Source organism: Triticum dicoccoides, chromosome 7A (genome assembly GCF_002162155.2).
Source record: "Triticum dicoccoides isolate Atlit2015 ecotype Zavitan chromosome 7A, WEW_v2.0, whole genome shotgun sequence".
In the NCBI taxonomy this organism is placed as follows: domain Eukaryota; kingdom Viridiplantae; phylum Streptophyta; class Magnoliopsida; order Poales; family Poaceae; genus Triticum; species Triticum dicoccoides.
Genome location: NC_041392.1, coordinates 668,760,077 through 668,774,865, shown reverse-complemented (window position 1 = coordinate 668,774,865; position 14,789 = coordinate 668,760,077). Strand labels below are relative to the sequence as shown.

The 14,789-nt window shown below is 41.8% G+C and overlaps 1 protein-coding gene and 1 long non-coding RNA gene across 4 annotated transcripts; one reads left to right on the top strand and one right to left on the bottom strand.

Annotated features, from left to right (window-relative positions):
- Positions 1–3,133: 3,133 nt before the first annotated feature.
- LOC119334553 lies at positions 3,134–11,656 on the bottom strand. Of its 2 annotated transcripts, none has more exons than XM_037607101.1 (8): positions 11,535–11,656; positions 11,267–11,414; positions 11,105–11,191; positions 10,972–11,019; positions 10,828–10,892; positions 10,608–10,733; positions 10,377–10,507; positions 3,134–3,459 (listed from the first exon to the last, which is right to left on the bottom strand). In XM_037607101.1, the coding sequence occupies exons 1-8, from the start codon at positions 11,535–11,537 to the stop codon at positions 3,435–3,437; spliced, it is 633 nt and encodes a 210-aa protein (XP_037462998.1). In that variant the 5' UTR covers positions 11,538–11,656; the 3' UTR covers positions 3,134–3,434. The 2 variants fall into 2 exon arrangements, with proteins under 2 accessions (XP_037462998.1, XP_037462997.1); XM_037607100.1 differs by lacking the exon at positions 3,134–3,459 and adding an exon at positions 9,205–9,528.
- Positions 9,406–13,048, top strand: LOC119334554. Of its 2 annotated transcripts, none has more exons than XR_005161402.1 (3): positions 9,406–9,534; positions 11,558–11,689; positions 12,451–13,048. It is a non-coding gene; the product is annotated as an uncharacterized LOC119334554 (long non-coding RNA). The 2 variants fall into 2 exon arrangements; XR_005161401.1 differs by having other exon boundaries at positions 12,445–13,048.
- Positions 13,049–14,789: the final 1,741 nt, after the last annotated feature.

Here is a 14,789-nt window from a genome sequence, read left to right as displayed (position 1 = left end):
TGTATACATACACTAACGTAAATCAAGATTCTTTTGGGGAGCACCTACAGGTCAGACGCCTGATTTTACTTATTCATTTTTGCTTTCAGTCGATTACCTCTCTATCCCAAGTTCCCAACCGTTGGATTTCATGAATTTCAATCCAACGGCTGCGGCTCGTTTTCCTCCTCCGGACCGATTTCTTCTCCTTCCACCTCCTGCCCCCTACCCCCTGTCTCTCCTCCGCTGGCGACCCCACGGCCGGCTGCGGCGTCCCCGTTTAGAGCTTGGGGCTTCGCTGCTCTCCTCGGTTGCAAAATCGGCTGATGTAATTTCTATTCTTAGGCAACTGAGAAATACAAATGTGGATTCTTTTAGTTCCAGAATACTTTTCTAGTTCCTAGGTAAGGAAAAGTAAATGTGAAGCACATGATGGACTGTTACATTAGCGGATTAAGATGCAAACAAAATGACAGGTTGCCGATACAGAGAAGCACTACCCGCCGGCCCTCGACGACATGACATCCATCGCTAACCTGAATGAAGGCCCTGCGGCGTGAGAGCAGGTGCATTTCCTGAAAAGTTTGGCAATCTGCTGCATTTAGCAGAAGGATTTAACAGGTACACACAGCACAGAGAAACAGTGGCATCTAGTAACTACGAATCACAAGTCTGTCGCTGATGTATCAGTTTCAATGAACACTATAAAGCTCTGTTTTGCCAAGCTACACTGCTGGTGCCATTTGGCCCTGGCCCAACGGCCCTACACAGAACACCAAAACAGTACCCTAAGGCTGAACACCACACTACACTGCCCCAGATCCTCCCGAACAACTCGCCGGAGAGGAGCCGCGGGGGCAGCCCAGCCCAAGGGCAGAACGAATCAGGCGCAGTCACGCGCGCAGCACTCTGGCCGGGAGCAAACCCCCACGAACTCGAACGCGAAACAGTAGAGGACGTCCCCCGAGACAGGGAACACGGCAGGGCTACACAATAAGCTGGGGGTTGTGCGGGGAGGGGAGGGAGGGAGAGATAGTGCGGGTGCGTACGCGACGATGAGGTTCAAATGGTGAAGCTGCCGAACCAGGAGTGGATGGCGCTGGCGGGCTTGTGCGCCGGCACGACGGAGTTCGACGTGCTCATCCCGGCCGACACCGCCGGCGGCGGCGGAGGACTCTGAAGCGGTGGAGGAAGGAGAGGGGCGATTCGTTCTTTTTTTTTTTAGCGGAGAGGGGCGATTCGTTTTCACAGTGGTCGGACGGTCAATTAAATGGGCCGCATTTCAGCCGGCCCGCGCTACGTGTAACCTGGTCCTGGCCGTGTTTACTTTGGGCCACATCCATCCGAGGGTGACCAGCCGAGGCCTTTTTTCTTCTCTTCTCGCCTGGATCAATCCACGCGGGAGCTATATCTCGCATTAAGCGAGATGGTAACTTCACTAGCATGGAGTCGAGCTCTACAGTAACGAGTGACTAAAGTCAGTCAGTGCACTGTCAAGGCCGAGATGGTAGCTTCGCTCACGTCAAGCTGCACAGTAACGGGTGACTATATTCAGTGCACTGTCGACGCCTTTTTTCTTCTCTTCTGGCCTGGATCAACCCACGCGGTAGCAATATCTTCCATTAAGCGAGATGGTAGCTTTGCTCGCGTCGAGCTCTATAGTAGTGGGCCAGTCCATTATACTCCCTCCGTCCCATAATATAAGAACATTTTTGACATCAAAACTGTTCTTATATTATGGGACGGAGGGAACGTTCTTATATTATGAGACGGAGGGAGTAGTTCTTAAAATAAATAAATAACATGAAAAAAGGGAGGGCGTGTGATTGGATAATATCTCCTTATTGCGTCATTGCGCTTCTAGCCAGTAAGCCACATCTCATTTCATGTTCAATGTGAAGGACCCGAACTAGTTGAAGTAAGAAAAAACCAGATTTCCACTAGCTTTTCAGGTTTTTCTTGTTTTCACTGGTTTTTCTTTCCTTATTTCTTCCTTTTACTGTTTTTTCTTTCCTTTCTTTTTCAGTTTTTATTTATTTTCTTTGTTTCCTTTTCCTTTTTCTTTTCCATTTTTTTCATTTCTTTATTCTTTTTATTTTTTATTTTATTTTTCTTTTGGATTATTTTGTTTCTTTTTTATTTTTATTTTGATTTTGATTTTTTGGGTTTCTTTCATTCTTTTGTTTTTTCATTCTACATTTTCTATATATGTCAACAACATTTTCTAATACATGTTTAGCATTTTTCCAATATAAATTTAACATTTTCTCAACAGATGTTCAACATTTTTTCTATACACATTTCTTGACATTTTATAAATGCTTGATTAACTTTTTCTAAATAAAATATTAACATTTTTTTTGAATGCATAGTCAACATGTCTCTTATACACTTTAAACATTTTTCAAATGCTTGATTAACAGTTTACAAATACAATATTAACATTTTTATAATACATGGTCAACATTTTTTCTATGCACATTTAACATTTTTTCAAATGCTTTATCAACATTTTTTAATGGATGCTCAACTTTTTTTTTCTATATACACTTAACAATTTTCCAAATGCTTGATTAACATTTTTAAATCTTGTTCAATATTTTCATATGCTTGATTAACATTTTTATATACAATGACCAAAAGTTTCCATTACTTTTTAATCCATGGTCAATATTTTTTCTATACACATTTAACATTTTCACAATGCTTGTCTAACATTTTTTAAATATTTGTTCGACATTTTTTTGAATGATTGATTAATATTTTTAGATACATGATCAAAATATTTTCATCCTGTTTTTAATACATGGTCAACATTTTTTCTATACACATTCAACATTTTTCAAATGCATGATTAATTTTTTAAAAAACTTTACATAAAATGTATTTTTGTAGTATATATGTTTAGAATATTTGAAAGTGTAAAAAAAGTCCATTGAATGCGTGCTCAGTTTGCTAAGGCCATGTTTTGTTAAAATTCAGGTAAATGCTCTCAGAGAACGGGCATCAAAGTAGACTTTGCCTCCTTAGCAGGCTTGTACCACAACAGGAGTAGGAAACCAAGGTTCACGACTCCATGCTCAGCGATTGATCTAAATCCAAGAAGAAAAAATTATTTTTATTTGTATTTTTTTCGAAAAGGGTGGACTCCCCGACCTCTGCATCAGAACGATGCATACGGCCACATTTATAGATAAATAAAGAGGTTCAACAAGATCTTAAAATCTGAAAAGAAAATAACGGCGGGCTCACAAAGAGCCACAACACCAAAAACAATAGGCCCAAAAGCCACAACCGGCTGGCATAACAAAGATAGATAAACTAATCGCCTATCCTATTACATGACCGTCATCCAAACCGGTTGAAGATATTCCGTGCTACCATCTCCCAGCGGACAGATCCAGTAATCAAACGCTCCCTGGGCTCCGTCGGAGTGAGTAACGACCACATACGGATCAGCGCAGTAGCCCAGAATAAAACCTGCAAAAATCGAATATTTGTTGTTCTGTTAAAAGCCAAATCATTTCTGCAGTTCCAAATTGCCCACAACAAAGCACATACTCCTACGCGAATGTGTCTAGCTGTTTCGGACTCTATCCCAACAAGCCACGTTCCAAATAACGTACTGATCGAATTCAGAGGAGTAATGTTAAAGGCAATATGCACCGTGTGCCACAAAACTCTCGCCAACGGGCAGTCAAAGAGGAGGTGCTTGATAGTTTCGTCCTGATCACAAAAACTACACCTAGTAGATCCTGTCCAGTTGCGCTTAACCAAATTATCCTTTGTTAAAATGACTTGTTTATGTATAAACCACATAAACACTTTAATTTTCAAAGAAACTTTGACTTTCCAAACATCTTTGGAACTAGGAATAGCACTAGAGTTAATGACATCGATATACATCGACTTAACTCTGAACTCTCCAGACCTAGTAAGCATCCAACACAACTGATCGGGCTGATGAGATAGCTGAACCTCCATCAGTCTACTCACCAAATGAAGCCATGCTTCCCACCGGTCGCCAACAAGCGCCCTCCTAAACTGAATATTAAGGGGAATGGACTGCATAATCGTTGCAACAAGAGTATCACGTCGTCGAACAATACGATACAGGGACGGATACTGAAGCGCCAACGACGTTTCATCAAGCCAAGCATCCTCCCAGAAGCGAGTGGTTTCTATCAAGATTGGTCAAATCTTACATGTAGAAAAAGAATGGAGTGCACTGTGATTCTTTTCTTCTCTTTTATAAGGCACTTCCATTGTTTTTCAAGGAATTTTATCTTGGTAGAATAAGCTTGATGGACTGAACTGTGGTAGAAATACTCTGTGGTGAAAATAACATTTAAGGAAACCGAGTTTCGAAACAATGGTCTTTATGGTCCCATTAGTAATATAATATGTACTGCCCCTTTCATGAATTTCTTTTTGCTATTGCCACATAACTGAATCCGCGCTTGCATATCTTTGTTAAAATAAATTGTTTTTTCTAGACAGGGGATAAATGATGTTCTTATGGGTTCTTTCTGCTTTCTAGAAGGTTGCAAGCCCGCCATGCAATGTTTGAGCACATTAGTTGCAAGTTTGTTATTCACACAGTAACCTAGCGTGTACTACCAAAAAAAGCTTTTGAATAATGGCATCTAAGTCCTTTCCTGCAGTGATTTAAAATTTTCATTTTTGCTACAGTGCTCAACTCCCTATTTGTTTCAAGAGACGAGCTACTTATTTTATCAGTTTCTTACTGAGATATTCCCCTCCTTGTACTATTTTCTTAGTCCTTCAACGGAACAATACATGAGCTAATTCATGTGTTTCACTGTATTTGACACATTTCGCAAGCTATCACGCATAAATGCAAGTTGTCCCTAATGTCTTCTCAGTTCTATGCATTTTTTATTCACGGGTGGATATTTGTTTGTAGGTTCCCATCTTCTTAGAGTTATGTTCTTGTTAAAACAATAGTTTTAAGATGAACCAGTGTGATGGCTATGAAACTACACTGCCACTTGCAAGGTCAACTGCTGTGGTAAGCTAATGAATGGAAGCATGTATAGAAACTGTCACTTGTTCCAGAGATGCTCTAAAACGTGAAAAGGAACACTTTTTGAACGTATGCATTTCAGACGAATAGCATAAATATCTTTTGGATTCATGTTAAATGTCTTGTGGCTGTCATTTGCTCCATGGTTACTCTGTGTCAAGTATGACTATAATTCTTCTAGATTCACATTCAGAGACGTTTAAGCTTTGTGGTGTGCACCATTCCAAGCTTAGGATTAGTAGCTTACAAGCTGCCACAAGTTGTATTTTATTACCAACCTTCTTAGGTATAGTGATTAGTGCACACACGGAGCCCAGATTACCCTATTAATCTAGTACTATAAGGTTAATACAAATTGGGATAGGGATGATGCGATCATTTGGAAGCTGGACTCGAAAGCTATCTCCTTTCTGTCCAAAACAAGTGCAAACTACGGGTCCAAAACAAGTGCAAACTACGGTTCGAGACCAAATCAATTGATTAGTCTGAGCTGCCGCTTCCACCTCCAGCCAAACTTCCGAGACGCCATCGAACTTTGCTGCTGCTGCCCACACGCGCTGCAAGACGTATGTACATATTCTACGCGGCGAGACATGCACGTGTGTCTACAGAATCAATTAACCTGCCTGTGTTGTGTGCTAGCTTCCTGCTTGGGCTAGCTTTACACTCGTACGTGTTTGCTCTGTGGAGGATCCAAGCTGCTAGTGCGTCAAATCTAACAGTCGCGGGCTCTGACGCCATGTCTGATCTAAATTCATGAGGTGCCCTGTCATATGGCTTTGTCCACGGCTTGAATCTGTAGGTTCAATCCAAAAGCTGGAAACGGTTTGGACTGGGTTGAATGGAGAGCATGTATAGTTCGGTTTGGTCTAGATTCTACCTGAAATATCTGGATTGATTTGGTTTGGATGTGTGGCGTGTATTCCTGTAGGCTGGACTGGTTTCAGTTTGCATGTCAAACTATTCCCAAGTTTAATCACAACGCTGCAGTCTGCAGGAGTGTGATAATGTGCGTGCTGTTGGATCTGAACTGTTCAGTTTCTCATGTATGCCTGGGACGAGGCCAAAGGGAAATGAGCGCATGAGTTGTGTAGCACAACAGCATATATTGGATGAAACATGGAAGTCATTGTAGCGAAGAATAGTTGTTTCGTGGGCACAAATGGTTGTGATGGACTCGCAAACATTGAGAAGAGGGTGCCCTCTCTCTATCGTGGCCACTGCGCAGTACACACACACACACACACACACACATGAAGCCGGCACAGCATTCGCATGGCTCTGAACCGTCTCCGTTGCACGCAGCACTTGAGTACGACACGACATGGCCTGGCCTGGTGTAAAAACACTTGTGGATCCGAGACTGAGACTCTCATCGGACGGTGGTAAATTCTCATGGCTTGTACGCGCGCGCAGAGCAGCCAGTCTAGGCAACAGCACAACATATCATAGACGAGGTGACTTTCACCTCCAAAGTGATCAACTGAAGGATATATCCCACAGTCTGCGCAGAGACAATGATTCTTTTTTGCAGCAGCCAACAAGCAGACCCTGGGCGTGGTTAGAGCATATATAATAAGGTACATTCAGCAGGTTGTAAGAATTAAAATATTGTATGTTTATTGAGTTGAATGAAAGAGAAGAGGAGACAGAAGAGAAGCGAATTGTAGATTAACAGCCGGCTGAAGCATGTGATCCAAGAAACAATGTGAGAATGTAAGATGGGCCATATGTTAATAAAGTAGTACTGCTTAGTCACTAGCTACTATACATGTTGACTATTAGGCTGGTTATAGATGATATGGTAACCTCATATAGCTGGTTGTTGGCTGAGTGCGGATTTTTGGAGGCCGAGCTCTAGTGAGCTCAGTATTTTGAAAAAAAAATTAAAAAGCATATTTAAAAGTTCCAAAAAAATCTGAAAAAATACCATGAAAACTTATATGTATTCTGCAAGAACGTGTTAAATTTTGTCGAAAAATGTTGTGATTTGTAGGCTGTACAAAAACAACAAATTCCTGGCCCAATAACAAAAATAAAAGGCCCATTAAAAGAATGTGTATTTGTCTTTTTTCCTGCACGCCACATGTAAACGTATAATACTATGAAATTCTGCATATACATAGTATACATGTGCATGTGTGTTCAAAAAATAAATTTGAAATTTTTCGCGCTCCAATAAAATAAAAATTGAAAACGAGTTCACTGGAACTCGGCCTCCGTTGGCATTTTCCGGTTGTTGGCTATACTATTTACCATGCTCTTAATATTATTATATCTACGTTTCGGTCCGGATAAACCTCATTCTGTCGGTTCCTCACCTGTTTTGCTACGTCCCTACCGAGATGCTGCACCATCTGTCATATCAGCATCCTGGTAAATGCGCCTGCCGGAGAGCCGACGCAAGATTCCCATTAGCCGTTGTGATGATGACTGGCCGGTCTGCGATCGAGAAGTCGATCATCGGGGTCCAACGAGCCCTGTGGGTATTACTCTGAACGAAGACCCTGACAGTCAACGAAAAATCCAATTGCAAATTCAAGCTGTCCAAGAATTGTTTACGCGTGCACAGCGCCACACCTAGGCGGCGCGCGCCTCTCGATCCGTCTGCACATGACCGATCGGTCGGCTAAAATTTAGCAGATTGTTTGTTTGTTAATTGATTGACCGTTCGCACTCCCGGCCGTCTCGCGCCGTTGATCGATCGACTGCCGATCCGTCTGCACATGTGATCGGCTGTTTTAGCAGACTAGTAAATGTGCACGTGCAACGCATGTATCTTACTAAACTACATTAAAAACATGTACATCGTATTGTGTTTTTATCTGAACATTTAAATGCGTGTCACGTCCAATGATTTCAATATAATAATTTATTTTAGATTAAGTCATAGGTCTTGTTTGACCGATGAAAGACTTCCATTGTTGAAATGTTGTGATCCCAAAATTTCAAAAACAAAATGAAAAAAACTCGCGCATGTATACATGTCATCACTTAAAATTAACGATTATATAAATGTATTGTGATTGTTACTTATTATAAAAATACTTAAAAATAACAACTAAGCAACTTTATCAATCATTAGTTGATGATGATAAGGTCCATCTTTTGATGCGATCTATAATGCTTCGTTCTAAGACTGGGATATTGTTTGGAACTTCATTCTCTTCATACTTCAAAATATGAAGCAAAAATCGCTTCATCGGTTCAAAATCATCCTACATATGCATTATATAACATTGTTATTAAAAAATATGCGTAACGTGTGTAGAAATGAGCATGGTGCCAATAATTACCTTGGGTACTGAAAAATATAGCGTCCAATCGTGCCATGAGTGCATTAAATTGAAAATCCAATAACCAGACAGGGGCTGCATGTATGAAATGTTGCATGCGAATTGAATGAATCAATTAAGATTATGATGTATTGACAAGATTCTTATCCGTATGAGTTTGTGGAAATAGCAGAAACTTTGCCTCCCCATATCAAAATGTCGTGCTTGAAGGCAGAGTTTGCAGCAACTGATTGTCGCTAATATAAAAATATTAATGATGACTGAACCACACAGTCATATCGGACATGCTCGATAAAAAAAGAATTGAACAACTTTGCCGCTAATATAAATCAAATGACCAAAAGGGCTATCAATAAAATAATTGAATTTATGAATGCATATTTTTTATTATAAATCAAATTAACAAAAGGGCTAACAACAAAAAAAGAATTTGTCAACGTATAATTTTTTTGAGAGGAATTCATATAATTATTACTTCCCCAAATGGGATGTCGACCATGGATATAAAAAATAAAACAAAAGAGACACGCCGATGATCCATTTGGTCGATGATCTGTTTAATCTGGGGGCGTAATTAACCAAAGAAAAAAATCTTGATGAAGTAATTAGGCCACACAAAAGCAACCGGAGGTCGGATTACAAAAGAAAAAAAGCAACCAGAGGAACACTAATAAGGAGCAACAGGTGAAAAGTAAAATAATAGAAAGAGCAGCCGGTGAAAGGTATCCCGGTCCCTCACGACACACTAATGAGGAGCGGTTGGCTTTCTCCAGTGATGTGTGCGGTGAGACTCGTCACTTTGCTTTCTCCGCCAGCCGCCTCTTCTGCTGCTCTGCAGCACGCCGCATCCTCTCCCGCGATGTCGCCCTACCACCATGGCCTCACTCCATCTCCTCCTATCCCCACCACGGCGATGCCCCGTCGGCCCTTATCCCCACCATGGCCTCGGGCCGCTGCCTCCTCTCACCACCGCGGCCTTGCCTCGCCATCAACCCCGCGGCTCTTCTCCAGATCGACCCTGTCGCCGCCATCCTACTGCCCCAAAGTATATCGAGATGCGAGGTGCTGGACACGATGCAGGCGCAGGCATCTCGAATTGGACCGAGATCCAGTGCGTCGACGTGCCCGCCGTAATCATCGCCCCCTGTTCTTGGCTCACACAGTTGCTCCGGGAAGGAGTTCGCAGCTGGCGTATGTGCTCGGTTGCTGAAGGTATGCTAATCGATTAGATGTTGTTAATGCACCTACCGTTATCAGTGGGGATTTAGTCGGGTGACATTTTTGAGGCAACCATGCTGTGATAAAGCTAATTAATTTGTGGATTTGAATTCTGGGTAGCTTAATTTGTGACTATCAGCTAGCTATAATCGATGTTGAGTCATTGCTTTTTGTGGTAGTTGCTTGATTTGAGTGGTATTCTCACTTTGTAATGTCGCATTATTACAGGCACTAAGTAACAGAAAGTTCCGGGGTCACAATCAAGTTGGTGTGTGTGTGTGTCTATATATATATATATATATATATATATATATATATATATATATGTATATGTATTGTTTGTATCAGAAATACATGTGACTTTGCATATGAATTTGACATCTGAACTTTGCTGATGCTTATGCCATTGTATGCACAATAGGCACCTTCGCCACATTGTCATTCATTTGTGAGATGTTTCTCTTTCTTTATGTTGGCATGCATGATATAGAGTAGTGGACGATTGTTAGTGAAGCACATATAGGTAAGCTATCTATCTGGTTCTTTCCGTGTGTGTAGTAAGATAGTTGTTGTTCAAATCCAGAAATTGTAACATTTTCTATACTATATGCAGCCCAATGAAATGTATGGCCTTGAGCTCCATTATTTAGGCTAGATCTCATGAGAGGTGTTGTGTCTATTGCATTGGCATACAGTAAGGTAAAGAATTGCATTGGCACATCAAATCTGTTGATCAAATATGCTTCAGGAATACTATGCAGTGAAAAAATAAACATAATAGCATACCAAAATACCCTGTTAAGCATAAATGCTCTGAGTTATATTAGGAGGCGTACCCATCCGTCTGAAGACTGCTCTTAATATATTCTTCTCTTTTCCATGTTGTAACACTTAGATCAGTCCACTTATTGGATTTTAATTCCATGTGCTCGGATGCATATTTGAATAAATCCTCCGGTCCTTCTAGCTGTTGTACCAACAAATGAAAAAAGTATAAGCATGACATGAGAGAAATAAGAAAAAAATGCTTCTTATGCAAAGATGGGGCAGTAGGACTAACTACTAACCGTATCAGTGAGGTCCTTGCGATTCATTGATGGGCCTAGCGAGTCGAGCACTTGAACACATAGTTTTCTAGCATTTATAACACATAGGTAGCAGTGAACGTCGTCCATGTTTATTGGAATGAATATCTGAAAAAAATGATTATTTTAGTTGTACTCCTATGTAGACGAATCGGTCGTTCTCGCTAAAATTCATAGAAATATGTAGAAAACTAAGACTAACCATATCATTTTCAAAATATTCTTTGGCTCTATTTAATACCCATACTGGTGCAGCATCCATGTCATCTGAGGGTAGATAGCCACCGATCTTTATCATCTTAGAGATGCATGCATTTTCTAAGAACACACTTCCACCTGACCTTACCTATAGATGCTCCATCGCAGTCATGCAATTTATATACGTATTTATGACCTACAATTAAAAGTATGAACCAAGCAGTAGTGAATTAAAGCACAATTACATTTTTCCACATGATTGTGTCCACACGACGGCTTACTGAGTATGTTGACTGGCGTCATCCTCCCTCCAATGTTTTGCATCTGGTATGTATCATTTTTGTGTAGCCAATCACAATCTTCATCGGCTACAGAAATATTGAGTGACTATCAATTAGGAAATCAAAGATTGGATATCATGTGTTTGATGTAGCTGGCATCACCTGTACTGGATTGAGTTTGTTCTCCGGTTGTTGGGACAACTGTAGATTTGGCTCGGCACCGTTTCTCACGTAGGCTCTGTAATATCCCTTCTTCATGTTGCTCATACCGGGCATTTTCCCTCTCCCTCTTAAGTGCTTGTTTTTCTTTCTGTAGAATAAGTGTGAATTATGTACAGTAGACAATGCAATATGAGAAGAAGTTGTTTTTCCTCTGTACGATCTAAGTGTCAATTATGTATCATAGATAATATGAGGAACAGTTGATTACCATATGACATGCTGCATTTGTAGGCTTGAAGTGGTGGTCGTAACCCAGTTAGTTGGGAGGACTCAATGGCAGACTCGACATGTTGACATCTTCGGGTGTTCTTAATGAATTTGGACCATGAAGTGGAGTCTGATCAGTCATTACGACATCAACAGGTATACCTACATCACAAATGTATGTACTGTGTCAGTTTTGTTGACACGGAAAGGAAGCTATTATGTTTGTCAAGAGAAACATCACCTTCCGGTGTGTACCCATGCTGGGTAACAACAGATGGTGCACTGGGCCTCTCCACAGTGTCAAAATCTGCCCAAACGAACTGATCATTAATATGACTTTACTTGTTATTCATGAATGTATCATAAAGAACAGAGAAAATAGAGAAACCAGGCGACATGGAGACGGGTGGCTTAGATGGAGTGTTGTTTCCATTGAGAATAGCCGATGTAGCTTTCTTACGATCCCTTGCCTCATGTCTTCTTTTTAATATTGCATCCCTGTTTAGTGCATACCTCTCCCTTTCCCTTTGTCTCTTCAATTTTTTGGATCTGTTTTTTGACCTATGAGGGAATGAAATATTCAGGATTTACAAGGTCGAAGTAGTATTTACCTAAATTGCCGCTGTTTGTCAAGTCCTGAAAGGGAGTACATACCCCACTACACTGAGAGGATGTCATATTGTCTTCTCACTGCATCTATTTGTGAAACACTTCTTCAACCTTGCCGTCAATTTGTGAGTCAAACAATGAACAATTCTACATGAAGAACTTAGTTTGTCATGCAGATCATGATTGTCCTATAAGTATCAAATTTCACACTACAAATTACAGATTTGTCAGATTAAAAGAGATATTTCCTTTGCCTTATGTCTGATGTCTGATTGCAAATTCAAATGATCTAACCTGTGCAGTGGCAGGGGCGGAATTACTACTATGGCGCGGGCCACCGGAGGTAGGGCAGCGCGCCGGGTCGAGGATGGCCATCGGGTCGACGACGGCGTGGAGATCAGGGACGAGGACGACGGGGCGAGACGGAGGTTTCGTTCAGACGACACGGCCACCGGGTCAACGACGGCGTGGAGATCAGGGGCGAGGCCGAGGTTTCGTTCAGACGGCACGGTCGCCGGGTTGATGACGACGCGAAGACAAGGGGTGAGGATGGCGGAGCAAGGCCGAGGTTCCGTTCAGATGGCACGGCCACCGGGATGAGGATGTCGCGGACCCCAAGGGCGAGGCCAGGTTCATGGCGTGGTGGCGGCGTTGATTGTGGATGTATTGTTTAGTTTCTAGGAGGTGCCATCGTTGGGTTGTGTAGCATCCCGGACGAAGGAGTCTGCCGACAGAACATTTGTTTTCACCGTCGATCTGATTGTAGTATGGTGATGTAATGTGGGCAGTTGGATGGTATTACGTGGGTCTGATCGAACATGGAGGGTTATTCCGTGTGCACTTTGTGGTGTGGCTTTAGGGGAATTCTTGTTTGCTCTTTTAATAGTAGTATAGATGTTTTGTTAATTGATTGGCCCAGTGCGTACTATGGCTGTTCGCACTACCGGCCGTCTTCCGCCGTTGGTCGATTGCCGTGAGACAACCCAATCGCCCTGAGACGACCCGATTGCCATGCGTACAGATCACATGGGCAACTCGCATGGTTCAAATCGATCGCCGGCTGCACGCTAATGATGGGGATTATTTGGCATTCACTCACGAGAAGTCAAGAATTCTTCACCGTTAATCACAGGAATATACAATGAGCCTGCACTGGCCGCCGGGTACCGGAGAGGCCCGGAAGCATCCATCTTCTCGAGTTACCTTCCTAGAAGTAGAAGGTTAGAACCTCGAAGGGCAGTGGAAACGTCGTGTTCGCCGGCCAACGGATTGTTTGTTCGTTAGAGCAACTTTAATGGGACGATCTATTTCGTTCGTCTGCGTCCGTTTGGATTAGAACGGATAAAAGTGAAGGTTCAACGTGTCAATCATTTTCAGTTCAAAATTGTGTCGGGCCGCGCGTCACCTTGGCGTCCGCCGCGTCCCACCTGTAGGCCATCCAACCACCGCACGTCGTCTTATTTATGACGACCATCAACAGCGGGCTGATGTCTACTACACAACCTTCTTTTTGTAGACGTTGTTGGCTTTCAAGTGCAGAGGTTTGTAGGACAGTAGCAAATTTCCCTCAAGTGAATGACCTAAGGTTTATCAATCCATAGAAGGCGTAGGATGAAGATGGTCTCTCTCAAGCAACCCTGCAACCAAATAACAAAGAGCCTCTTGTGTCTCCGACACAACCAATACAATGGTAAATTGTATAGGTGCACTAGTTCGAAGAAGAGATGGTGATACAAGTGCAATATGGATAGTAGATAAAGCTATTTGTAATCTGAAATTATAAAAACATCAAGGTAACTAATAATAAAAGTGAGCGTAAACGGTATTGCAATGTGTGGAAATAAGGCATAGGGTTCATAATTTCACTAGTGTAAGTTCCACCAACAATACTAACATAATTGGATCATAAAACTATCACTCAACATGCAACAAAGAGTCACTCCAAAGTCACTAATAGCGGAGAACGAACGAAGAGATTATGGTAGGGTACGAAACCACCTCAAAGTTATTCTTTCCAATCAATCCGTTGGGCTATTCCTATAGGTGTCACAAACAACCCTAGAGTTTGTACTAGAATAACACCTTAAAATAGAAATCAATCAAAACCTTAATGTCACCTAGATACTCCAATGTCACCTCAAATATCCGTGGGTATGATTATACGATATGCATCACGCAATCTCAGATTCATCTATTCAATCAACACAAAGGACCTCAAAAAGTGCCCCAAAGATCTACCGGAGAATCACGACGAAAACGTGTACCAACCCCTATGCATAGGTTCATGAACCCGCAAGTTGGTCACCTTAACATACATCAAGTGGCACGCGGTATCCCATTGTCACCACAGATATGCACGACAAGACATACATCAAGTGTTTTCAAATCTTTAAAGACTCAATCCGGTAAGATAACTTCAAAGGGGAAACTCAATTCATTACAAGAGAGAAGAGGGGGGAAGAAACATCATAGGATTCAAATATAATAGCAAAGCTCGCGATACATCAAGATCGCATCATCTTAAGACCATGAGAGAGAGAGGTATCAAACACATAGCTACTGGTGCATACCCTCAGCCCCGAGGGAGAATTACTTCCTCCTCGTCATGGAGAGCACCGGGATAATGAAGATGGCCACCGGAGAAGGA

What these genes read in the sequence shown, in the direction of transcription:
- LOC119334553 (XM_037607100.1), bottom strand. An exon ending in CTGCGATGGAGCATCTATAG is followed by an intron (nt 10,893 to 10,971) that starts GTAAGGTCAGGT and finishes ATCTACCCTCAG; the next exon opens with ATGACATGGATGCTGCACCA. An exon ending in AATATTTTGAAAATGATATG is followed by an intron (nt 10,734 to 10,827) that starts GTTAGTCTTAGT and finishes CATTTTTTTCAG; the next exon opens with ATATTCATTCCAATAAACAT.